This window comes from Setaria italica, chromosome VII (genome assembly GCF_000263155.2).
Source record: "Setaria italica strain Yugu1 chromosome VII, Setaria_italica_v2.0, whole genome shotgun sequence".
Classification (NCBI taxonomy): Eukaryota; Viridiplantae; Streptophyta; class Magnoliopsida; order Poales; family Poaceae; genus Setaria; species Setaria italica.
Genome location: NC_028456.1, coordinates 5,265,634 through 5,290,732, shown reverse-complemented (window position 1 = coordinate 5,290,732; position 25,099 = coordinate 5,265,634). Strand labels below are relative to the sequence as shown.

At 41.6% G+C, this 25,099-nt stretch overlaps 1 protein-coding gene across 1 annotated transcript; it reads right to left on the bottom strand.

The window, feature by feature from the left end:
- Positions 1-11,013: 11,013 nt before the first annotated feature.
- Positions 11,014-22,060, bottom strand: LOC101754262 (vacuolar protein-sorting-associated protein 33 homolog). The gene is made up of 23 exons (XM_004975033.3): positions 21,825-22,060; positions 21,541-21,661; positions 21,425-21,464; positions 21,258-21,338; positions 20,906-21,100; positions 20,018-20,128; positions 19,881-19,946; positions 19,502-19,609; positions 19,360-19,404; positions 19,137-19,193; positions 17,427-17,521; positions 16,700-16,751; positions 16,459-16,518; positions 15,784-15,846; positions 15,607-15,713; positions 14,923-15,045; positions 13,958-14,039; positions 13,775-13,845; positions 13,188-13,268; positions 12,489-12,546; positions 12,341-12,408; positions 11,640-11,727; positions 11,014-11,362 (listed from the first exon to the last, which is right to left on the bottom strand). Exons 2-23 carry the CDS (start codon positions 21,591-21,593, stop codon positions 11,261-11,263), a joined length of 1,806 nt encoding a protein of 601 aa, XP_004975090.1. The 5' UTR covers positions 21,594-21,661; positions 21,825-22,060; the 3' UTR covers positions 11,014-11,260.
- Between the last annotated feature and the right edge of the window lie 3,039 nt (positions 22,061-25,099).

Sequence of the window (25,099 nt, the reverse complement as noted above, 5' to 3'; positions counted from 1 at the left end):
TTGGGATAGAAGAAGCAAAGGTTCTGATGGGAGAAATTCACGAAGGCGTATGTGGGGCTCATCAGTCAGCTCACAAGATAAAGTGGATGATCAGGAATAATGGTTATTACTGGCCGACGATACTCGAGGATTGCTTTAAATATTATAAGGGGTGTCAGGATTGCCAGAAGTTCAGTAATGTGCAACGTGCACCGGCCTCGGCTATGGAACCAATAATTAAGCCATGGCTGTTTAGGGGTTGGGGAATAGACCTCATCGGACAGATTTATCCTCTATCAAGCAAGGGACACAAGTTCATATTAGTAGCCACTGACTACTTTACCAAGTGGGTGGAGGCAGTTCCCCTGAAAATCGTGACATCAGCCGCTATGATAGATTTGTGAAAGACCATATTGTTTATCGGTTTGGTATATCCCTCAAACCATCACGACCGATCAAGGGACAATGTTTACTTCGGGAGAGTTTGAAGAGTTCACCGCCGATATAGGAATTAAATTGTTGAATTCTTCTCCGTATTATGCTCAAACTAATGGTCAGGTTGAATCATCCAATAAGGGGATAATCAAGGTGATCAAGAGGAAGATAAAGGAGCAGCCCAAGAGGTGGCACGCATCCTTGACTGAATCTTTATGGGCCCACAGGATGGCCTGCCATGGAGCTACTAAAATATCTCCTTATCAATTGGTATACAGTCACGAGGCAGTATTGCCTTGGGAATTAAGGACAGGGTCCATACGCACGTCACTTCAAGATCAGTTAACCGCCGATGATTATTCCCTCCTCATGAAGGAGGAGCTCGACGATTTGGCGAGACAGCGATTGAGGGCCTTGATCAGCATCGAAGAAAATAAGAAAAGAGTAGCCAGGTGGTATGATAAGAAGGTCAAGGTTAGGCAGTTCTCCCAAGGAGACTTGGTATGGAAGCTGGTGCTGCCGATAGGGTCTAAGGATCCCAAGTTCGGTAAATGATCGCCTACTTGGGAAGGGCCATATAGAATCAGTCGATGTGCTCCAGGAAATGCGTACACATTAGAGACCATCGAAGGAGAGGAATTTACAAGAGCTCTAAATGGAAGGTATTTAAAGAGATACTATCCTAGCATATGGGTGGGCGCATAGGCGTGTTGAATCGTTATGACTGATTCCTGTTGACTCGTATTCATATAGCCGATGCAAAGAGACATCGCCTTAAGGGCGAAGCTTTTGACCAGTTTGGCCGATTTATTATTCGGTACAGCGATGGGATACATGGCCGACACGGTACAAGTCACCCTTAGACCAAAAGTACCAATACAGTTATTAACCAAGTTTCAGCTGAGCTTTGTTCTTATTAATCTCTCTTTGCACCCGGCCTAGTTCTATTAAGAGACGGGTGCTCTTTTCCTCCGAATCCTCCATGGCATCTTCAAGGGCTACCTGGCGAGGTAGCTGATGACTCCTCTCGACCAATGGCGGAGTTGGTTTTCTGATGTTGTTGGCTTCGATGTGATCCACGATTTTCTTGACATGGGCTGGAAGATGATCTATAAGTTCCTCACAATGAGCCGCAATCAGATCTCTGTCTGCCTGCGTCAGTGGTTCCTTAGAGTGCATGATCTTGATAGCCCGCTCCAGATCAGGGCTGAGCCAAATTGGAAGACCATAGGCGGTTAGTCGTCAAGAAGAATTGATCGAGGAGTGTGAAAAGGATTTCATACCTGATTAACGGAGGCGGAAGAGGACATTTTTGCACCTGTTTGGAGATCTGCAAATGGTCGAAGAGAATACAGAAGGGTGAATGAGACGCGAGTGCCCCTGGGAGGAGTAGAGAGACCTCATATTTATAGGAGGGAAAAACGTAAGGGGCAACGGTTAGCAAAGGCATCCATTCAAAGCAAATGACCGTTGGGCTAAAAGTTGCGAAGAGGAAACGTTCAAATTCATATTCACATGACAAACGGCAAGAGGAGCATTAAGTTTACACAGAAATCTTCAGAGGACAATTCAATTTCTAGTACAATCACTCGAGGAGGGTATCGATGGCCGTGATCGCCCGTTGACGGATCTGATCAGTCGAATCTAAAATCCTCTGATCATTGTCAGCCGATCCAGGGACCTCCGGCATGTGTCGATGAAGCCGGATGGCTTCATGAGCAAGGTTTTATCTTTCCTGCTTTAGGTTAGCGATGACGGATGGAAGATCATTGAGTTTCTTCTCTTCAGCAGCTATAGCCTTTGTTACCTGCTCCATCTCCTTGGCAAGCTCTGCCCTACGCCGTTTGAGACGATCTATGGTGCCAACGATATCTAGGCAGGAGTTTTCAAGAACGCTGATTTTCTGGTGTACCTCTTGAGCTCGGTGTTTATAAGAATCTTCCTCTTCACGCACCTTGGCCAGCTTGGCACGATCGACCATATGTCGCAAAGCCCTGAACACTGGAATTTTCATCGATTCAATGAATGCCGCGGGCGCAAGGGCTTCTTCTGCATCCTCCGGAACTCGCCCTTTTATCTCGTTGAAAATCTGCTGAATCGTTGAGGTGTCTTCCACCAATCGGCCGATGTCATCTTGGAGGAGGGTTCGGATGCTCTGAAGTTTTGCTCGTACTTCCTCAGAAATGGAGCCTAGAGCTACTTGTTGAGAGACTACTTCTTCATCATCAGAAACGGCAATAGCAAATGAGAAGAGGCTGTTATTGGGTGTGTCTTGCTCCTATAAGAGTACAAAGGGAAGGAACGGGTCAGCCAATGATAGTGGAAATTGGTTGAGGTGGATGCCAAAAGTTTCTTACTTGTTTAAAGCGAATTTCTTCCGTTTGTGTTAGTGGGATTGCCACCCTTGGTTCAGGGATCGGCGCGGTTGGTTCATCAGAAGAGGAAGACTCCACAATGATCGGTGTTGTGCTTGGACCAGCTTCCTGGAAAATGACAAAGAAAAAGCCTTCGTAACAATGAAAGGATAATTAAATCTGAAGCGTGATACTGGTCATTTTACCTCTGTGGATCATCCGGCCGACGGCTACTGGAAAGGTATGATTAGCGTGCCCGAGATGACCTGCATAAAAATCGGTCAGTTTCAGTTAAGGATCGGAAAAGCTAGAATAAGATGTATATTCTTTACCTCAGCTGAGGGGATTGCCAAGGGTATTTCTGCTTGAGGGACGGTCGATTGTTGCAGGGTTTTCTCTGGAAAATTTTGTGCGGCCTAGCAAAATAGAAGTTAATGCCAATAAAATGCTTGGAGAAATGTGAAATATATGGGATTACCTGCATAGCTTCTGCCAATAAAGATGCAGCTGCCGATCCGATTTCTGTAGCAATCTGGGGGTCGACCTCTTGGGCAATTGGCAGGGCTAATGAGACTAAAGCCTCGGCTGGTACTGCCGCCGATTGATCGGCTGGTTCTGTACGGGCGCGCGCCCGACAACTTGTCTTCTTTGAAGAAGATATTTTCAACTTCTGTTTTAATCGGCCAGTGGTGATATCTTCGATGGATGGGGCCTGAAAACCAATGATTGGAAATGAAGTATATGGATGGCGATTCTCTATCGGCCTTCCGCTACGGCTACGCGTTGGGGGGAGTTGGCTTCGAGACTGCAAAAAAAAAGGAGTCAGTGGTAATCTTGTAGCACAAGGAGTACAATGTCAAATCGGCCAGAAAAGTTTGGTACCGCTGCATTTGGGTCGATGTTGTCAGGATCCAGATCATTGCAGTATGTTGCAGGAGATACGCAGAAGAGGTGTTGCTTCCATTCACCCCACCATAATTTGAATTGCTGAACAACAAAAGGAGCCACCACCCAGTTGGTTAAGTCAACAGTACTGGAGTCTGGTGCCAGATTGCATAGCCAATTATATTCAAGTCCTTTGGCGAGCTCATCCCGAAACTTCGCTCGGCCGGCAAAATAGATCTTAATCGGCAGCTGTCCAAGGACAAGTTGCCGTGCTTCCACCGATGGGTTATAAAATTCATAAGTTGGAAAGTCCTTCCCCGAAAAGAAGTTCGCTGGCAGGATCCCCAGTTTAATTAGGACATCCGTAAGCTCATTGTTGAAGGAGCTAATCGTCGAGTTGAAACAAATGGGATGTTTGAAGAGTGGCTCGGCTCTCTGGTATGGATACCAGCTGGTGGTTTCTTCACTGCAGCCGATATAAAAGCATTTGAAATACTCGGTTGTTCTGGCAGAGGTAAATTTACTACCAGGAAAACCTGACGCCGTCTCGCCAAAAGAAGTGCACCGTCGTCATACTGTTGGGTTTCCCTCTGACTCAATATTGGGAAATGTTTTGGTCTCTACTTGTTGCCGGAAAACCTTACTCATGTACAAATTGAGCCAGAGAGTAATAAATCAACAGGGGCCACCAGGGTTCCCAATCGGCTCTCCGGTTGATAGCTTGACGGCGATCTGATGCATCATGTGGTAAGCCGATCCTAGCAAATGTTTTCCTAGAGGGACAGTGGATCCTCTTGCCAAGGCCTCGGTGTGGCGGAACTGCCCAACTTAAACTGGCTTAAGTGCATCTAATTGATGTCAGAACAACAATTATCCAAAATGCACTTAAAACAGTGTAAGTCCGGTAGTCCGTCAAGGCTTCTGTTCACAGAACTCCTTGAAAACCTCCACAGTGTATTCCATAGCCATACATCAGGATTGCTTCCACGATGGGATAGCATCAACAAACATTACATTTTTTTTCATACAGAACAGAGGTACGATTTATTACAAACCATAGATTGAAGAAACTTAACAGTGCAAGTTAAACCATTGCTAAGAGTTTAAAATATAAAATAGTCCGGGGTAAGTAATTAAACATCTAAGTTTATTCTAGGGTATCATGAGACTCATAAGATACCCTAGTTCTTCAGAACTTCCTCCTCGGTGGGTCCCTGCTGGGCTTCTGAAAACAACAACAAAGGATCCCCTGAGTACGAAGTACTCAACAAGTCTAACCCGTCTAACCAATATAAATATTTCCTGAACACTGTATGATAGCTTTATGGTGTATTGGCTTACTCACATTTTGCAAAAAGAGCTTACTACAAGTGAAACCTTAGTTTTATCTTTTATTTCAGATTGAGTTTGTTACCTGACCAGTCTAGATGATGAAAAATATTTTAGCAACCAGATGGAACTAAGTCATACAACATATTTATTCAAAGCAAATGGTTCCCTTCTCTTTGTTACACTACGATGCTTAAGCAATGATCAAGTGCATTCATATCTGAGAATTGCGGCGATTCGGACCAATTTACATCCTGCAGGAGATACCCGACCACCAGCTATGTACAAATGTCCGGTTGCACATAACGACCTTTCGATTAGATGTACCCAACGATCGGAAATATGACTACTCGAACCTAGGGACGCACCCCCACATGGAACCCCACGTCTGGCGATCTCCAATGTGAGTTTCAGGCTACGCCCCTACCCTTCCACTGCACGCCAAGCACGGGTACGAAATATTTCCGATCAGAGAGCCAACTAACCTACCAAGCTTGCTGGTTCCCATATAGCAGTAAGCAACCATGTAATATCACTTGATCACGGGTTAAAACAACGATCGGTCCTTAATCAAATTAATCGAGTAGACGGACCTACGGAACTCAAGACTCCTCTCTTGATTCCATCCAAGCTTCCGTCCACTATCTTCCAAAACAGGTCATTTCCTTGATGTACATGTGTATGACAATGTTACCTTAGGTTGCTGAGTACCATAGGTACTCAGGAATGGTAAAGGTAGCGCGACTATGCTTTGCTAAGCATGGGATACTTACTAATTATTGAACAAGTGGCAAAGATGTCCTTAATAATAAGGTTGGATTGTGCATAAAAGTAAGGTTTCGATCAACTCCTAGACTTAATGCATTCATAAAGAAATAACCAAAAGTTGGACACATGAAATAATGACTCCAAAATAGATAGGCATAGATGCACCAGAGCTTGCCTTGATCTGTGAAAATGTTAGCGTTGCCCGACAGTCCGGCTTCACAAGGGATCAACTCAATAATCTCCTCAAACTCCGGAGGTTCTTCAGAAATTTCCAGAAACTCTGCTTCTGGAGCTTCAATATCTACGAGAAAGCGTATGCATGAGTCAGAGATGCACCTTTTTAAGCACAGGACTCTTCAACTTCTTTCATGATAAAGTTGCAAGCCAGCAATGACTTAGACAACTTAACTTCATGATAAAGTTGCAAGCCAACAAAACTCTACCCAAACGTCTAACTCGCGATTTAAACCTACTTTATCAAACCCCTTTTTAAACTTTTCTTTTTATTTTTTAAAAACATTTGAATTAATTTCTAAGGTAAAAGGAAATGTAAAACTATAGATTTAACATTTGTTTGGAATTTATCAAAACATTATTCAGAATTTTATTTATTTATAAAGCTTAAGCATTTACTTAAATATTTTAAGGAAAAGCATTAAAGAAATAATTAATCTTTATCTTTTTATTTAAAAAAAATAAGCCTTTTCTTTTATTTTAGAAAAGCATCAAATTATTTTCTAATCTTAAACTCCTAATTACTATAGATTATGATTAATTTGTAATTAGAAAAGCATTAGTTCATATTTTATGTATTTTGGAATTATTAAGTACTTATTTAATACCTTTGATTAAAGGCACTAAATAAATACCCAAAAATGTTATAATCAAATAAGTTTTAATAATTTTAATGTGTAAAGGAGATAAAAACAAACCTATTAAAATTTATTTCACTATTCTTGGGTGCTCCTATGATTTTTGGTGAATTAAAAGGTGTAACAGGTAATTAAATCTATTTTTAAAATCAAAAACCCAAACCTTATCCGAAACCCCCTGGAATCCTATTGCTACCGGCCCCCCTTTACCCTATTCTCACCGACGCATGGGGCCAACCTGGCCAGACCTCCCCTGCCCGACCCAAAACAGGGTGCCCAGCAGGTGGCTCCGGCGGCTCGCCGGCCGGCGGCTCGACGGCGGCAGGGCCAGGCCGGGGAGCACCCCTAGGTCCCGGCGCACCGGCGGGAGGTGGCGGCCCCCCTGGAGGCGGCCTGAGCTGGGGTCTCCACGGGCGGCCATGGCCGAAGGCCGGCGGGCTTCTAGGTCTGGCGGCGGCGCAAGCGACCGGCGGAGGCGCCCTACGGCTCCTATGCGACTTAGATAACCTTCTACACCCGAGCACAAGAACAGAAGAGGGGCGGCGCAGAGGGCTCACCGGAGGAGCAGTAGCGGCGGCGAGCGGACAGGAACGGTAGCGACTTGAGGCTTGCTGGCGGGAAGCTAGGAAACGGGGGGGGGGGGGGGGTCGACGAGGTGCTAGCGGGGCTTCGGGCGGAAGGAATCGAGGAATAGAGCGGCGGTGCGGTGGAATCGGCCGGCGGCGTGCTTCTCACCCGAGCTCTGTTTGCGCGGTGGTGAAAAGGACAGCGGGGTTAACGGATGAGGCGGGAGCGGTACAAATACGAACTTCTACCGCGTGCATGACGACCACATCGACGAGCTGCAGGTGTGCGTGGCGCGGTGGCCAACGTCATGGTTGTCGCGCTGGCCGGCGGGCAGGGTGCCGGTGGCGGCACGGCTCTGTTCCCTGCTGTGCTTGTTTTCCCCTCTTCCTTCTTCTTCTTTGCTCCGAAATTCCATTTAAATCCCGATGCCCAATTATTCCTTAAGCAAACTTGTAGAGTAGTCCAAGTACTTTTGTTGATAGATTGACCTCCAAGCGAAATGATCAATCTAAGACCAAGATTTTGAAGCTCGAAGTTCGACCAAAACCTTCTGTAACTGAACCTTGGTCATTCAGTCTCATCGGGTTCCAAAACAGAGACTCCTTCCCTACTTTACACTCAATTTAAATTGCTTAAACTCGTTCCATACAGTTTGAACCTTGCCTATCCTTGTTCTACAACTAACAAAGATTCCATTTTGCACATGAACTTATATATCTTTTACACTGGATTTTTCTGAAATTCACTCCAAACATTGCTAGTCAATGCTGTTTTCAGACTTAGGATTTTCTTGGTGAGAAGGCTGAAATCTGCTTTTTTGCTGATTTTGGGCTTCATTTTAAATTCAAACCTTCCACTTTCTCTGAACAACAACATTTCATTTACCTTCTCCATAGTCCATATTTCACTAATGTCCAAAAACATCTGCTCACTTACAAGAAAAATTCTCCAGAAATTGGCTCCAAAGTAATGTACTTAATATCATTTTCAGATTCGCGTGTTTTCGGACGATGCACAGTAACTTCATCAATTTCATTTTCAATTGTATTTCTGAGAGGTTAATGACTTGAATTAGACCACCAACTTCACTCTCTTGAGTTCTAAATACTCTCAAGTATCCATTTCATATGTCTGCTAAATTTATTCAAATTTGAAACTACAAATTGCAAATTTGGTCGAATTCGGCTCAAATTCGACTTTGGTTCAAATTACCTTCCTTTAATCCAAACTTCACCATTAGCTTCTTAATGTCATACTTAAGTTGTCATTAACACTGGGTGTTACACTCGGCCAAAGCTTGTGTATTATAAGAAGGGCGAACTGCTTTGCCGCAAAAGAAGTACTTCTCTAACCACATCATTAGGAAGGCCGTGTATTCTCTGTCGCCGATCGGCCCAGTCTTCATGTTTTTATCAATATATCCTTTCCACCCGCCGATTCCTTTTGTCTCCAGGCGATGGGTCGGTTTGACTAGAAAATCAAAGGGCGAATCGGGGGAAGAGATGTCGAGGCCAGTCAACATCAGGACGTCTGCTAAAGTGGGGTTCATGGGCCCATGTCCAAAAAGAAACGCATTGAGTGCGTCGGACCAGAAGTAAGAGGCTGCCATCACCAAGGGTTCGTTCTTCTCCATCTGAGACAAAGATAGATTTATACATTGGCTAATTTTCAGTTCGTCCCAAAGAACTCTCTTAGAATTGGACATTCTTCGGAACCACTCCTTCCAGCCAACAGTTTCGTTCGGCCAGGATCTGAATGCGCCCGTCCACTGGTTCAAATCCATGGGTGACTGCTTAAAGGGAATCCTATGGGTTTCTAGGTTGATCAAATCAGTGGGATCTGGATTCCCCATAGGACCAAGGCCGATAAGACCGGGTGCATCAGAAATGCGGATGGTGATTCGCTGCCTGACCTCCTAAGAAAGATGCAAAAGGGAAACTGAAAATAGATCTAAAAGACGCATGAGCAGTGAAAGGTAAAAGGGTAAAGCTTCAGATATTTACCTCCAGAATGAAGTTCATGGTTGCTGATGGAGCCGCCATTGAAGAAGATGAAGCGGGGTGAGGACGAGAGAAAGATCGCTGGAGGAGTGCAACCGGAAGGCGAAAGGGCGCCGGAAGATGACGGGAGATGATTCGCTGGGAAAGAGGAGTTTCTGAGCTCGTGGAAAAGAAGCGGCAGAGGACGCGTGTATTTCAAGTCGGCTCAAAACCGCGCCGCCTACACAAATTTCGAGGAACGGTTGCCTCAGACGCCCAGTTCGAAAAAATTATAATCATCAGAGAGGAGACTGTGGAACAGACAGGAGCTTTTGCCGCGCTTGCTTTGGAGGAAGAATTAAAATTAGGAAGAATTTGGAAGCAAAAGTTGTGTTTTACTCCGAAACTGGGGGGCATGTGTTGACGCCGGATTTTGACACGTGTTTCGACTCGGCGTCAAAGAAGGAGAAAGGCAGGCCAAGGGTACAGTTAGGAATCGGCTGATTGAAGCTACAGTGTTTCGGCCGACTGACAAAAGCAACCGGTGAAGGTTGGCCAATCGGAAGCTGGAGCGGCTTGGTCAGTATGGGTCTAAGGTGGGCCAAGAAAAAAGATCAGCTGAAGAAGGAGATTGGCTCGTAGGGATATAATAACCAACTCTGATACGAGTTGTGTTTGTAAATATTTGTTATCATTTAAAATTAGAGATAGATCCTAGTCGGTTAGGAAATCAGTTATAAACAGGCTATAAATAGCCACCTCTAGAGGTTTGTAAAGAAAAGACATCAATCAATACAACCAATCTACTTTTTTCTCGTACTTTACTTTCAAGTCGACGACTTCGCCAAAATACTTTTTTCTTTCACGAGTTTGTACGGGTTAGCAGGGTTGCATCGACACGATGTTCGGTCAATTCTGTAAGTTCCGCTTACCGAGTAATATCTAAGCTTTAACTTCGGGCGCATCGTTGTTGTTTTGTTTAGATTTATTCACCAGTTATCGATATCAGCTAGAATCGTAGGTTTTAACTGTTATTTTAGTTTTTATCACAACCAGCTTGAGGTACGAACTGTTGACTTTTTATTGCTTTCCTTCTTTGTTATCATATAGCCGATTAGATCTATCTCGAGTGTTGTTTCACTAGCGTTGTTTAGTTTGCTTTTGTAGTTTTTTCTTTACAATCGCTACACAGTATCGGCTGTCTTATAGCTGATTACCTCTACAGTAAATCAGCCGATTCGCCGATGCGCTTTTAAAGATAGATCAGAACTCTAGCCGATCGGAACCCTTGGAATTTAATATTTTTTCCTTGTCAATCAACAGGTCAGATTGACTGGCACGCCGCGCGAAACGCACCAGGACGATAACCCGAACAGGAGTTAAGCAGATTCTCCCGAGTCGTGTGTCCGACGCTGAAAATCAACCGGCCGATTTTTAGCGCCAACACAACTAATATGAATAATTAGGATCAAGATGGTCACTTCTCATAACTACTTTAATGTGTCCAAAATTTTCTAAACCACCACTTAGGGAGTACATGTTTTTCTTTTTCCTAATAATAAAAAAAGATTAATTAGGGTATCCACACATTTATTGCGTTTTTATTTCACAACATTTATCCAAAATAACATGAACATAATCCAAAGAAGCATTAGATTCATGAATAGAATTAGCACATGTTCAAGTACTAAATGCTATGGTCATTCTTTTTACACTATTAGAAGTACGTACAGAGTGGAATTGCAACAACTCTACTATAAAATGGCGACAAAAGTTGTCTTAAACTACTTAAGGATTACAGTATACGTTAAAAAATTTCACAGATTTACGGTGCGTAGAATGTACTAAATGTAAGCAGTAGAACTGAATAAAAATGAGAACATCAAAATTTCATCTATCAGTATTAATCTAAATATATACACAAAAAAGGCCAGGCGCGTGAGCCTAACGTCCAGTTGCCGACTAATTAGGAACTGATAGCCAAACAAGAAAAACCCTCACAAGCTTAAAACACACACGCACAGCAAAAAGAACTCACAAGCTTGGGTTTGTTTGAAATTGAAATTACAAACACATGCTCAGAAAAAAAAAATTACATCATCCCCGATTTACTGCTGGCTATAATTGGTCTGAGTATCGTGTTACCATTGACGACCTTTGTTGTTGCAACAAGGAAGTCGTAGCCCATTCCTTCCTGCAATACACAAGGCAAAAGGTATTTTAAAAAATAAAAACAATAGTATGGTCCAAATAAAAAAATCTTCCCCAGTTAAATTTCAGGTCTCACGTGTTAAAAAAATATAGTTCCTAGGAAAGATTTTGGTCATGTAAACAGTATGGTAGTTGACTATTAGGAGGGAAAATCTGATCTATACAGGATACTGAAGTAAATTCTGGTATCTAAGAAAATACCTTAGAATCGATTTGCTATAAACATTTGAAAATTGAGAAACAAGTCAGACAAGGCGTACCTGTGCACTTAGGAATCGAAGGGCAGCAATCTCAGCAAATGTGACACCACCAATGAATACAACCAAAACCAGAGAGCGATGACCAACCCTATAAACAGAAAATTTGGAAAACGAACTTACAACCATGAGAATGAGATAGGAAAGATTAGAACTGCAACAGATGACCATTCTTTCCTTCTAAGTACAAGTAAAAGGAAAAGCAAACACCAGCAAATTCAGTAAAATAAGCATTAATCTTGCTCATATTTTCCTTGTTTTCCTTATCTATTATATTGGATAGTCATTCTAGTAGAAGAGATTTTCTGTAATTCATTGTTAACAAAATGGCAGGACAACGAAAGTGACGTAATAGGAATTCTGATATTTTTCTAGCTTTCCCAGAGATACCTGACATCCATATAAAAATGAGATGACTAATACTCATGAAATTACATGATCCTTAAGAAACTAATCTTTAAAATTAAGGAAACAATACAATATAATTTTCTCTAAATAATGACCCAATTCCGAGGCTCTAGGAAGGCATGGTGCTGCTCCTCCCTCACATGGATTCTAATGGATTGTACAGGACATTTTCAGACTCCATTTTACTTGAGTTTGTATACAGAACCAGCATGGTGTCCATATCCCTCTCTTCTCTCTCCATTTCAATCATGAATCATTTCTTCAATGTTAGAATTGTCCTACAGGGGTGAATTTACCTGTCAATACTCTGCTGAGCCCCTGAACCTGGATGTACTTCCAGTGACGAATCAATTGTCAAACCACCCTACATGAGTTTGAAAAATCTTCAAGGAAAAGATTTTTGCTTCCCTAAAATGCAAAGTCAACTTGACGGAGTCCACTTACCCTTTTCAAATCTAGATGTGGACCTGGCAATAGTTTCAACAATTCTTCAATAGAACGCCTGTAAAGTGGGAAATAACTGTAATGTGAGAGTATATGTGGAACACCTTTTATCGATTAATTAAGGTCTCTCATGCAAATCACTTGCACAACCAGCTGGCACATTTATTGCCACATAAACAGCACCTATTTGATCTGATATATTGATAAAAAACTATAGTCTGTTTGGAACGACAGCAGAACTGTAGATAAGAGAAACTTGGGTAACATTCCTATTATATTGGATATTCTAGTAGAAGCGGTTTTCTGTAATTTATTATCAACAAAATGACTAATAAGTTTCCACAGAACTAAAGTCTCCACAATTTCTTAAGAAACAAAGGAATTCCTACTTTATGGAATTTCTATTCAAGTATAAAAGAGGGGAGGAGAACACGTGACAATTCTTTTTCCTTCCATAAATTATGTATCTACGTTCTTTGCCAAAACAAAGGAAAGGGATAAATGATCAAAAATCTAGATATTTCATTTTATTCTCTGATTCTTTTTGCATCTTTTATGTCTACTGAAAGGTCATCGAAACATTTCTTCCATAGAAAATTAAAAAATACTTTTTCAGCAGATTGCATTCATGGAAATACAAAAAAAAACATTATCATCCAAGAGTAAAGAGATAGAAAGAAACTAACATGGCAAACATACCATCCAGATCTCACTGCATGCTGAACAAGGCGAATACTAAGAGGTGCATATCCAGAAAAGATGTACGATATATCACTAGGGCTGAGATTTCAATAAGAATAGATTAGTAGATGGTGTAACCAAAGATATACAAAATAGTTGCGACAAGCAGAAGAATGGCCATAATTATGCATTTAATAATCATAACAATGAAGCAATGCATTGGAAGAAAACGAATAACTTCTAAAACAAAATTTGAACAGAACTGAAACAAAATGACTCTGAAACATTAGAGATAAAATTTTAGCATAAAGTTTAATCCAATGTATCAAAACCCCCAATTATTGCATTCCTACCAAATTATTAGTGGAAGCAACTAAAGATATGTTAACTCATCTCTAGTACAACTGAAGACTCTAACAATCTATATTACTTATATAGTTATATGGAAGACAAACAGTGCAAGTCACCAGCAGATTTACATGCCGCAATTTTATAGCATAAACTAATATGTGTTTATGTGACCATGCATACATGAAACCATACATTTGTATGATGAGCAAATGGAAGATAACATGCAAAGTAAACATAAAGGCAAGTGTTAATACTTTGCTGTATCATTTACATCGACTATAAGCTGCAGAGCTCTTGTAATACCAACCCAATTGCTTCTTGATTCCTGGGAAGCACAATAATATGGCATAGAAGATTAGAAAGGAAAAGATAGAAAACACTGAAGGAGCCATGGACAACTTTGAAGAAAAAGTTCAGTGAGGACAAATCTGACTAACCTGCTTCTTAAAAAGGCCAGCCTTTTCCAGATTGTATAATAAGTTCATGTGCTCAAAGCCATAGCTATGCAGCATCTCCCGCCTAGAGAGTAGGATAGAAAGCAGAGTAAACAAGGATTAAGCCCACATTCCACAGTATGCTGGAATCTAACAAATAAATTCTAACAGATGTATGACAAATGCAATTGCAGATCAAGAAGACATAAAATGACTGCACCATCCCTAATTATTGTCTCTAATCTCTAAGTCTATATTTTCGTACATGCAAACAATACACAATAAAAGGTAGAAATTTCTTAAGGGTGTACAGGGACTTGTTTTACATTGGAGTATGAAAGATGCCTTACATTTGTTAAAAAGGCCATAACAAATTGTCTTATGTTTGAGGGGCAATTATTATAGCCAATCTGTGACTTGAATGAAGCAGTGTCACAGAATACTGAGAACGATAGCACCCCAACTAGTCACCAATTTCATGCATCAGGATATCGGAATCAAGATGATGTCTAGCTCGCAGTCAGGGGCCTGGTCCTAGTTCACAAGTCAAAGAAGCCTCTGACAAGACATGTACCCACTTTCAATTTATAAAGGTGAAGGTCTATAAGACTTTGCCTGGCCATCTTGTTGTACAAAACAAAAGTTTAAAAACTTGGCCATAAAGCCTATTTATGAATTTCTAATATTGTTCAACATTTAATTGTCATTTATGGATGGTGATTCATCAAATTTTTTAAATTTATTATGCACTAGCTTGACGCAGGACTGGTGCAAAATACATGGATGCTTCATATTTAGTATGTCTAGGTACCAACACAAGTCAAAAGTCAAAACTTTAGTTCATTAAAAGTTGGGAGAAGAAGCACATCCCTGAGTGCTGTAAAGCATTGAACCAAATAATGAACATAAAACTTTCCACAAAAATAAATAAAGGAAAAAAGAAAGCTTGTAAACCTACATAAGCATACCTCAAGTAATCAAAATTCTTCTTTGGCAACCCAGCATTTGTAAGAGAGAGTAACACTAGAAGGCGAAGCACATTTTCAATAGGTTCCTGCTTATGTATCATCTCCTCGACGTACTCAAAGCATCTGGGGATGAAGTTAACTTAGCTCATATACAAACATAATTTGGGAGCAAACAAAAAAAATATTGTGGTTTATCAGGATAGAAAACATGTGGCCAAACTTCACATAACATTTTAGGCAGATCTTGTACGAGTATTGAAGTAAAAATATCAATATAAATGCCAGTGTTTCAAAGGCGACAAGATAACCCAAGGTGAGCTGTGTACGCCTAGGCCACAAGGCATAGCTGTTCCCCAACCCCAAGGCGAGCTGGGTCCGCCTGGATGCCTTGGCATCGCCTTTGAAACACTGATAAGTGCAATTCAAAACACAAGTTCAACTTTGTGATAGCTCAAGAGAACTTATTTTACTCATTCATTAAGTTCCTGCACGTCAATAGAAACAAGCATACAAAAAGGGATACTTTAAGAAAATGGGTAAACTTAATGATAAGTTAAATAGGAGTGATGAATGAACTACAAGAAAATGAAACAAAAGAAAATTAAAGAGCAGTGGAAATGAAATGACACGAAGCTCAGCTGTGCGTTCAAAGGATAAAAAACAGTAATACAACGATAAACTCACATTTCAAAGTTCTGAACCTCCAATATCGTTTGTTCTATGTCTAGTCGGGCATGGAATGAGGGTTTTCCTGTGAAGGATTGCAAGTGTTGCGCCAAATGAACATGCCTCTAAACCATTGCATACAATAAGTTAGTAAAATAATAACAGAGATAGAATGAAGCCATGCAATAAACTCACAGCTATCTCCGGTAGCGAGTGCAATCTCCTCACAAAATCCTTGAGCTCAGAAACAGACTGAGTCTGTTAAAACGACAATATTAATAAATTAATTTCCTTTTCCAATTTCCACATTGTACTAGCAAGAAAGGTAATTTACTGTAAAAAACTAGAAATAAACAGACATTTGCACAAAATTGGATACAAGGTCACACACACCTAGAAAGTAGCAAGTTATTCATGCTAAGAGTTCAATCAAAGCATGTCCACACCTAGATTTAAAGAGTTGGTATTATTATCCAAGCAAACAAGATGGAGCTATCAGAGGTGCCCCCCCTAAATCCTCAATAAGACAATTTTATACAATGTGAATGGTATTTTTAACATTTTTCTTATCCTGTAAATATCAAACCAGCTGAATCAAAATCAATTCAATTCATATCACTCCTCAACAGCAGAAAATGCATGCCACTTTTATCATAAATTTCTAATAACAGCAAGAAATGAAACAGACTAAAAAGTGGATATCGTCTAAACTTGACAAACAAGCAAAATACTCAATTCTTATATATAGAGGAGCAACATTTCAACCTTTATATATCATAGGGACTCCTGATTCTAACAGTAAATGGTCTCAAAAATAAACTTATATCAGGAAATCATCTGAAAAAAGAATTAGCACAATTTAATTCTTACGTTGGTGGATTTCACTTCCGCGTAATCTTGCTGAATAGATGTTGCTTTTTGACGTAAAACCTGCAGACAGTACAATTTAAAATAATTTAAACTTGATAGAATGATGGCAGCTGTGACTAACAAACTGGAACCAGACTCATTCATAAGCTATGACAACAGCAGGTACAACCAAAACCACAAAAGAATTAGCACAAAACTCTTTCATATGAAATTAACAAGAATTAAAGTCCGTGGAGCAAACCTGAACTACAACTTCAAAGTTGAGGTCACGAATCTCCTTGTACAACTTATCACTGAAAACGAAAGATTGCAAATATAAATTCATAGCTCCACATACAGAAAGATAGCATGTAAGCCTATGTACAATAAGACAATAAAACACATATATTTGCACTACCTACAGTCACAAACAAGTACCAGTCTGAATCCAATATATTTGTAAATTATTAAATGGTAATGTTAGGAAAGTTTTTTTTTTTGAGAAAAGTCAGCCAGAACATTTCCACAGCCAATCTAGATACTCATGAAGGTAACTGATCAAACATCAGAAGTTTGATTGCAGACATTTCACACCATTGCTTTGATTGGAAAGAGTCACAAATAGTAACTTCCAACATATGAAAACTATAGAATCCATTGGTAACAAAAATCTAAACTTTCTACATCCAAAAGTTTCAAACTGTGAAAAATGAATCGTAAGTATCTTGATAAGGCCAATGTTGTCAACAGAGTATCCAAAATAATTTTAAAAAATAGCAACAATGCTTCCTTACAGACAAAGTATTCATAGGCACACAGCAAATTTACAATTTTAGCAATATGTAATTTCTACAAATATAAGTCGTTTATGACATCTAAAATGGTTTGACTTAGGACAACCATAAAACGACTTATATTTGTGATAGAAAGGGGTATTTAAAAATACAAAAAGCAAATTAATCGTCGCTAATTGAGACAGGGATATTTACCTCGAATTCAGTGGAACCTTAACCTTTTTCCCATCTTGTTGAGTTCCCATGATGCTCGCATCAACTTCCACTGAACCATTATTAATTTGCAGCATCTGTAGAATATTACACGATCATAGAATTCATTTCAAACAACTTGAGATTCTATATCACACTAGCAATGCAGCTTTAGGATTGTCGAAAATCTCTTCTCTAAAAGTGCATGATAGATCATCTATATTGCACTGAGTTAAGCAAAAAAAAAATTCTCAGACCTACCATCCATGCAGTGATGATTGCTTATTGTTGCTTTCAGAGCCATACAGAACAAAATAGGCAAAAAAAACACAGACGAGCATGCATTAAGCAAAAATCCTAGGCAATATTACCCTGCTTACTGCTGCACATAAAACAGGTAAGCATGCAGCTGCATATTTATTGCTACATAAAATAAGATTCCAAGATCATCATGTGCAATCTAGCAGCAGGTATTTGCTAAAAGAGCATCATAGTAAGAAATGGAACCTAACAGTACAAGGGTAAGAGAATCAATACAAGGATGGGAAATATCACACCCACTCTCCACACTCAAAATGAAAAACACAAAGCAAATTAGCCATTATGGAATGGCTAAATGCTTTTCATAGATAGTTCAAGAATACCAAATAGGTCACCTCCAATATGCACCTTAGCACACCAATAGTGAACCATGAAAGTGTTTATTCGACTATGACATACTATCATATGCTGCTGCCATTCAAAGAAAAGGACATTTCAGACATTTGACAGCCTTCAATACACATCTAACTCTTTTTACGCTAGTTTGTATTATTATTAATTAGGAGAATATAGGATATTGAAAGGCATTCTGGAAGACGTTTTGTTGAAAAATCTACCGATATTACATTTGAAAGGCCATTCTAAATACCTTTTTGAATATCAGTATTCAACTTAATAGTCACATAAAGTTTGCTGGAGTCAAAACAATTAAGTTAACGGCTAAGAGTTTTAGATGGCCTTTGTTGAAATGTTGACTTTAACTGCATTGGCCCATCAGCAAAATCATTATTGTTCAATCTCATCAGACATGCAGAAATATTAACAGAGAATCTAGTGGGGTCAGAAAGATGGATGCAGCAATCAAATTTTTTTGTTGCATTGAGCATGCAACTGGTAAGAGAAAGGGACAATGTTTCTTGCTGGTTCCATCTTTAGATAAACTGTTGTTAGTGTTATACAGATAGGGGTGGTAACGGATCATGGCCCTAACGTCCTTAGTTTTAACTCACAATCATATAAAAATTTAGCCTGACCCTTTTTGAGCTCGGTCCTTAAATTTTGTAGGCTAAGTTTTTTTAGGCCCTTTACCAGGCCTGCATACCACCTAAGTGCAATTACAATAAAAGAAAGGATTTGTAGATAGGTGGATAACTAGATTGGCAAGTACTTATAAAAAATAAAGTAAATACTTTATTTTAAAATTCTACCTATCCTTTCTTTTATCGTAATTGCACTTAGGTGGTCCAAGAAGGCCAAGCCATAATCTATATCAGAGCAAATTCCCTCTTTTTTTATTTGGTAGTCATTCTATACTTGCTGGTTCCATCTTTAGATAATACTTTATTATCAGATGCAAGTTCATAGGCATATGATGATTTTACTGTGGTTAAAAGAAAACACAAACAGATCATATTCTCATGATCTATGCCAGGATGAAAAGCTTCTTTCTACCTCATCCAGCAAGCCTTCATATGTCAACTGAGAGCACATTGGTGTTACCATGTCCACCTGAATGGAAACAAAATTATAACAGATAAGAAAAACTATATAAAATGTATCACTTGATGACTCAAAATAGGAACATATGACAAAAACAGGAGAAATCAAGAAGCGCAACATGATTGTTTTCAGAAATGTAAATCACAGTACAAACAGAATAGAATAGAACATTTACCTCTCTGTCTAATAGAATAACAGTGTTTATCTCCGGAATGCCCATCTATGAATCAGCAAAGGATACAAACAAAACTAATCAGGTCAAATAATTTTAGAAATCTGAGTCAGAAAAAAAAAAGGAAAAGATCAGTTGGTGTTACATCATCCATGTTGACCGGATCCTCTAGTTGCATATTATTCAACAACTCTGCAGCTTTGGTAGATGCCACACCCTTAGCCCTAACATTTGGGATAACTCCAAAGGCAAACTGGCAAAAAGATGCAATACTATGCATAACTTCAAGAATCTTATAAGTCAGTATTCCAAAGTACAACAGGGTGTCATGCCTTCTACTTAACAAAATATTTAGAACTTGTGATTTTGCAGATTTATGAAATTGGTAAATACTCCGCACTCTATAGTTCAGTAGCAGATAACAATTTAGCATGTCCATATGGTGCCTCATCCACAAACAGATGCATCTTGCTTCTTGCACATAATATATAAATTTCAAATACAAGGAGGAAGGACATAAATACCTCTAGTTTATGAATTGCTTTTGCAACATGCCAGATAGAACTTGTATCTCCTTCAATGAGACATTCCTAAAAGACATAGGAGCTCAAACAAGATTCAGAATATCGGAACACAAATGCTAGATAACATGCATCAATACCTGCAAAGAATGGTCAAGTTCAAAAGAAAGGACATCATCATCCAATGGAACTAGATACAAAGGGTATTCTCCAAGTGTCAGTTTCTGATGAACTTTCTCTTCCTCCAGGATCTGCAGGTGCCAAGTAAAACAATATAAGCCATATTCCAATAACAGTTTAATTATAAACTAAACATGTTTTATTTCCATTCATCTTCATGGCAGCAAGAAAGACAAGATTGCCTTCAATTAAAGCTCATTTGTTATTAAAACCTCAAATACATATCTGGGAATTAACTATGTAGAAGTTCACGATGTTCAACTGGAAATAACATTTCAGGCCTGATATGTATCCTGGGCAACATATCTGTTGATTGAACCAGGTCATCGAACTAGTGACTCCATTGCGACCCATTTAGGCCCTGCTCGGATCTCATACTACAGATTATAAGATTCTAGATACTGGCCTTAGGTTACGCAAAGCAGGATTATATATTATAAATAGGCAATTCCTTACACGCCACTAAAAATTTGTAATTACATATCTGCCAATGCTTAACATGCCAGATACAATACACTAGGTGGTATCGTTGAACTCATGTCTAAGCATAGCCTAAGGGCAGAGTAATAAACTGATGGACTAGCTTCGGCTGCCAATTTTTGGAACCTAATTAAACCAATTTTCCACTAGACTCAGCAATATCTACTCTCATGCAAGCTAAACATATCCATCATATGGCAATTGTGATCACTTTGAGTTTTCACTCTTACTAAATTTAAATATAGAATAACTAAATAGCAGTAAGCATTGGAAACTATTCTAAGATCCAACAAACTGGACCTCCAGCACAAATAACAATAAGGAACCACAAAAGGATTAGTCCAAACATAAAAAAGAACAAGAGGTACCTTCTCACAAGCAACAATGCGGCGTGGTACAAAGTAAAGGAAGTATTCCCTTTGGAGCCCTTTAGATTCATCATTCCTGATCTGACTTGCAATGAATTTCATTAAGCTCAGCTGAGAGCGCACAAGATATACAATTTTCGGGCATTCCGTCTGCAAGGGATCAGAAGAGAGAATTCGCAACTCCGCACCGTACTCCTGATAAGCAGAACAAGCCACATAATGAGATAAGCAAGTCTGAAACTCCGCAAATGAAATGTGGCAATAGCCTCACCCTTGATATGATGTATAAAAGGGAGTGCAACGAATATTACTGCAATACAGAGTTATGGAAGACAACAAAGCAACATTGCACCTTTAGCAGGGATGTCTGCACGATCAGCGACAGGGTCCCAGCGAGCTTCGGGTCAATGACCAGACACTTCTTCCCCCTTATCTGATATCCACCACAAAGGAAACTTAATTTCTCAATTCAGCATGGAGGCCATGGTCGCAACGAGCAGTATGAGACAAGAAACCCACGCTTTTTAGGATGCCGAGTAGGTCCTTCTGCGACTGCTCCCTGCAATTGGAGCAAACAGGCATGTCAGAATCCAGAGGCATAACAGATAGGAAGAGGGGAACGGGATAGGGAGGACCTGAGGGCTGCAAGGTTGAGCGGCGCATTGTCAAGGTTGGGGATCTGCGCCATCTGTCCAGGGATGAGTGAGTTGGAAAGGAACCTATCCAAGTTCGGGTGGATCTCTGCTCCACTCCAGCCTAAGAGAGAGGTGGACGACGAGGGGAGAGGAGAAGAATTAATCAAGTGTTACAGGAATTTTCAGTCTACAGCTAATGCAGAAGGCAAGGTCGCACAGAACTGAGAAATCCGAGCACACGCGAATCAATGGCGACAAGGGAGGAGGCAGTAATCGGCCAATACCTCACACCGATCGAGCGCGCTGCGGCGGAGCACGTCGAGGGACGGACCAGAGGCTAGCTGCGGAGTAGCGGCGCAGTCTGCCGGCCACGAGAGGTGGGTCGGCAGCGGCGGCGCCCCTTGGCCCTCGTCGCCTCCTCCAGCCGCCCTGCGGGATCACCGGCGTGGGGCGCTGCGGGCGAGAGGAGCTGCGGCGCAGCGGGCACGCACGATTGACGGGAGGTCGCGGCCGGAGCGGCCGAGGACGAGACGGGATGTGCTGGGCTGGGCAGCATGGAAACAGAGACGGGCTGGGCCAAACATAATGGCCCATAAGGGCCCAGCAATGCAAAATGATGACAGCCCTGTCTCTTTTTCCGGGTTTTTACCTCCCCAAGTTGTTCTCTAGAGATGGAAAAGACCATTATACCCCTCTCAAGGAATGGAGTGAAATTTACCTCATTCCTTACATGCCACTGCACAGATCAATGATTATCATATATACCGTGATGAAAATTAAAAATTAAGTAGGACACAGCATACATTTATATTATTTTAGCTACACAAATCTAACGGATAGATGTTCATATGTTGCATAAGAAGATATGAAATAAGTAGTCCATTCAAACACTTTGAGCATAACCGCATAATACATATATCTCCAAGTTCTAATACATAGGATCGTTTGTTCTTCTTCCTCCTAACGCTCTGCCCTCTGCATCTCATGCCCGACGGCGTTGTGCTGGTACTTTTCCCCAACTCCAAATCGGTAGCAATCAGCTCATCCTCCTCCTTCCTCCCTCGAATCAGCAACCACCAAATCCATGTAGACCACACCGACCGGTTATCCAATCAATCTACAGCGGCAGGCTAGTTGTATCCTCCCTTCCCTGCTCTTCTTCACCGAAGGTGCGCCGACATTCCCGCGAATAGGATGGTGAGCAAGGAGCCCATGGATACCCCCAGCTTCACCTCCCACGGCAGCGGTCAGCCACGCCCCTTCAGCAGCGTCTTGCGCGTGCCGGCCATGTCTCCGTTGTTGCGGGCGGGCGCCTCAATGGACTCGAACGTGTGGTATTAGCTGAACACAGCCATGCAGGCCTTGCCTCTTCCTTTCTGGTGGAAAAGCCGCGCCGGATGATGTGGCACACATCGCACTTGTCGGAGGCATCCTAGCAAGGCGTGTCAGCCGCGTGTGCATGGACGGCACTCTCGACGCACGGTGCGCGTGCCTAGGTAGGGCTCGCCTCGAGCCTCTGCCCTCTATGCTATGCGCTCTCCCTCCCTGTCCTCCGCGCCGACAAGCTCGCCAGAGCTAGAGGCCGGCCTGGGTGCTTAGGTAAGAGAAACGGTTGGGTTTATGGGGCCATATTGTGATATGAACCCGCTAGGGTTTGTTCCCGATCTTTTGGTGAGTGGGAGATAACTCGATTTGGGTAGATCCGACGTTGTGCTGCCTGACTACAACGACCAACAGGGGCGCTACGCCTTAGCGACAGTTACACCGACTACAATTTGTTGTTGTTCTTGCCGTGCCAAGAACAGCCTTGAACCTGCAAGCAAATCGAAGAACAAGTGGACAAGTAAACAGTACACAGACTTTGCCCAAGGGATGAATCTGATACACTTAAACTTGGGGTTCTGAATCAAGAAAATAAGGTGGTTTAATCAACACGCGCGTTTACAAGGAAGTAGCGGTAGCTAAACTTTCATTAAGCAAAACTCAATCTGTTTGTGGTGGCTCTAATCCTTATTAATACCTAGGAGGTTGACAAGGGGGGTCCTGGTGTCGTGCTCCAACCCTAGGATGCGTCCACATTGATCCAACTTGATACAAGGCCCATCAGGCTAAAATAGGGTGATGCAGCACTGTTAAAGATGGCAACGGGTAGAAAATACTCGCAAACCCGCGGATATGAAACTCGATGGGCACGGATATGGGTCTAACTCTGTGCCTGCGGGGACGGGCACGGACGTGACCCTAGACCCAACAGATATTTGTTCATGGGCGTGAAAAAATGATATCCGCACCCGCAAACCTGCCAGACCCGCTCCAATGTCTGACATGTGGCCCCAACTCCAATACCATATATATAAACTCAGAGTCTAGGGTTTCATTTCTCCCTCTACCGGTCTAGCCGCTACACCGAGTCACTCCCTGACTCCCAGGCCCCAGCCTCCCCATCCCCCCGTGAGTCCGTGACCTTGTCCCCCATCTCCCCCCATCCGACTCCCGATCCAGCGCCGCCCTTTGCTGCCGCCCCTTGTGTGGTGGAACACCTCGGATTAACTTGGCTAAAGCACATCTAAGTCGCCTAACACGCGATCATATGCTTTAATCAAGTTAACTCGACGATCCGTTGGATTTCATCCGATAAACCACTATACAGGACCGAGTTAGCATGGCTCACACGACGGTGAGTGGTTCCAGAGAATACAACAGATCTTTTACTTAAACAAGTACATTAAGTTCTTCAACACTGGTTCGAAAATCAGAGTTTTACAAGTTCACAAATAGCGGAAAGATAAATAGAACAGCGAAAGCTAGCGCCGGGTCGGATGTCCCTGATGAGGCCGATCAGGACATCAATGATCCCTCTCCTCGCCGTCCGAGGAGGGATCCCACTCGACCGTCCACCCAGGAGGAAGCTGGGGCGGCCAAGTGCCAACAGCGGCAAACTCAGAAGCTTCAACTTCACCTGAAAGAGATGCCACAAGCAAGGCTGAGCTGCTAAGCTCAACAAGACTTAACCGACTAGTGGGGAACTACTCCACCAACATCTAGACATGCAAGGCTCTTTGGCTGAGGGGTTTGTTTTGCCAAAATCGACTACAGTAGGTCCTTACTTTCAATATTTTAGCTCAGATTCTAAGTTCATTAACCAGTCTACATTGGCAACTTATGCTAAACAAACATAGTTTCCAACAATAATATATAGAACAAGCATCGAGTTCATATCATCATCATGTTCCATCTTTACTTAGTGTAGCATAGCGATCAAGCAGTCTACAACTGTGAGAGCCAGACGAATCGATTCGAGTTTCTTAACCATGCATGGCGAACCTAATCTCACGACATCCGCGCACCACAAAGGGTCGCTTCCTGTGTCGGCTGTCCCCATCAATTCCCAAGCACGTGTCAGGTCCAAACTTCCCTTGCCATGCAATGCTCCACAGTCCCAACCTCTTGTCGTACTGTGGCCGCACTTGCACCCACATGATGCACCATGGGAACCTCGTTCCAAGGACAGCAGGGGTATAAGCCACGCCCTAGTTCAATCAAGTACTAGGCTTCCCCA

What these genes read in the sequence shown, in the direction of transcription:
- LOC101754262 (XM_004975033.3), bottom strand. Translation starts at nt 21,593, where the DNA reads ATGGCGCAGATCCCCAACCTTGACAATGCGCCGCTCAACCTTGCAGCC. An exon ending in AACTTGACCATTCTTTGCAG is followed by an intron (nt 19,947 to 20,017) that starts GTATTGATGCAT and finishes TATGTCTTTTAG; the next exon opens with GAATGTCTCATTGAAGGAGA. An exon ending in AAGGTTCCACTGAATTCGAG is followed by an intron (nt 16,752 to 17,426) that starts GTAAATATCCCT and finishes TTTCGTTTTCAG; the next exon opens with TGATAAGTTGTACAAGGAGA.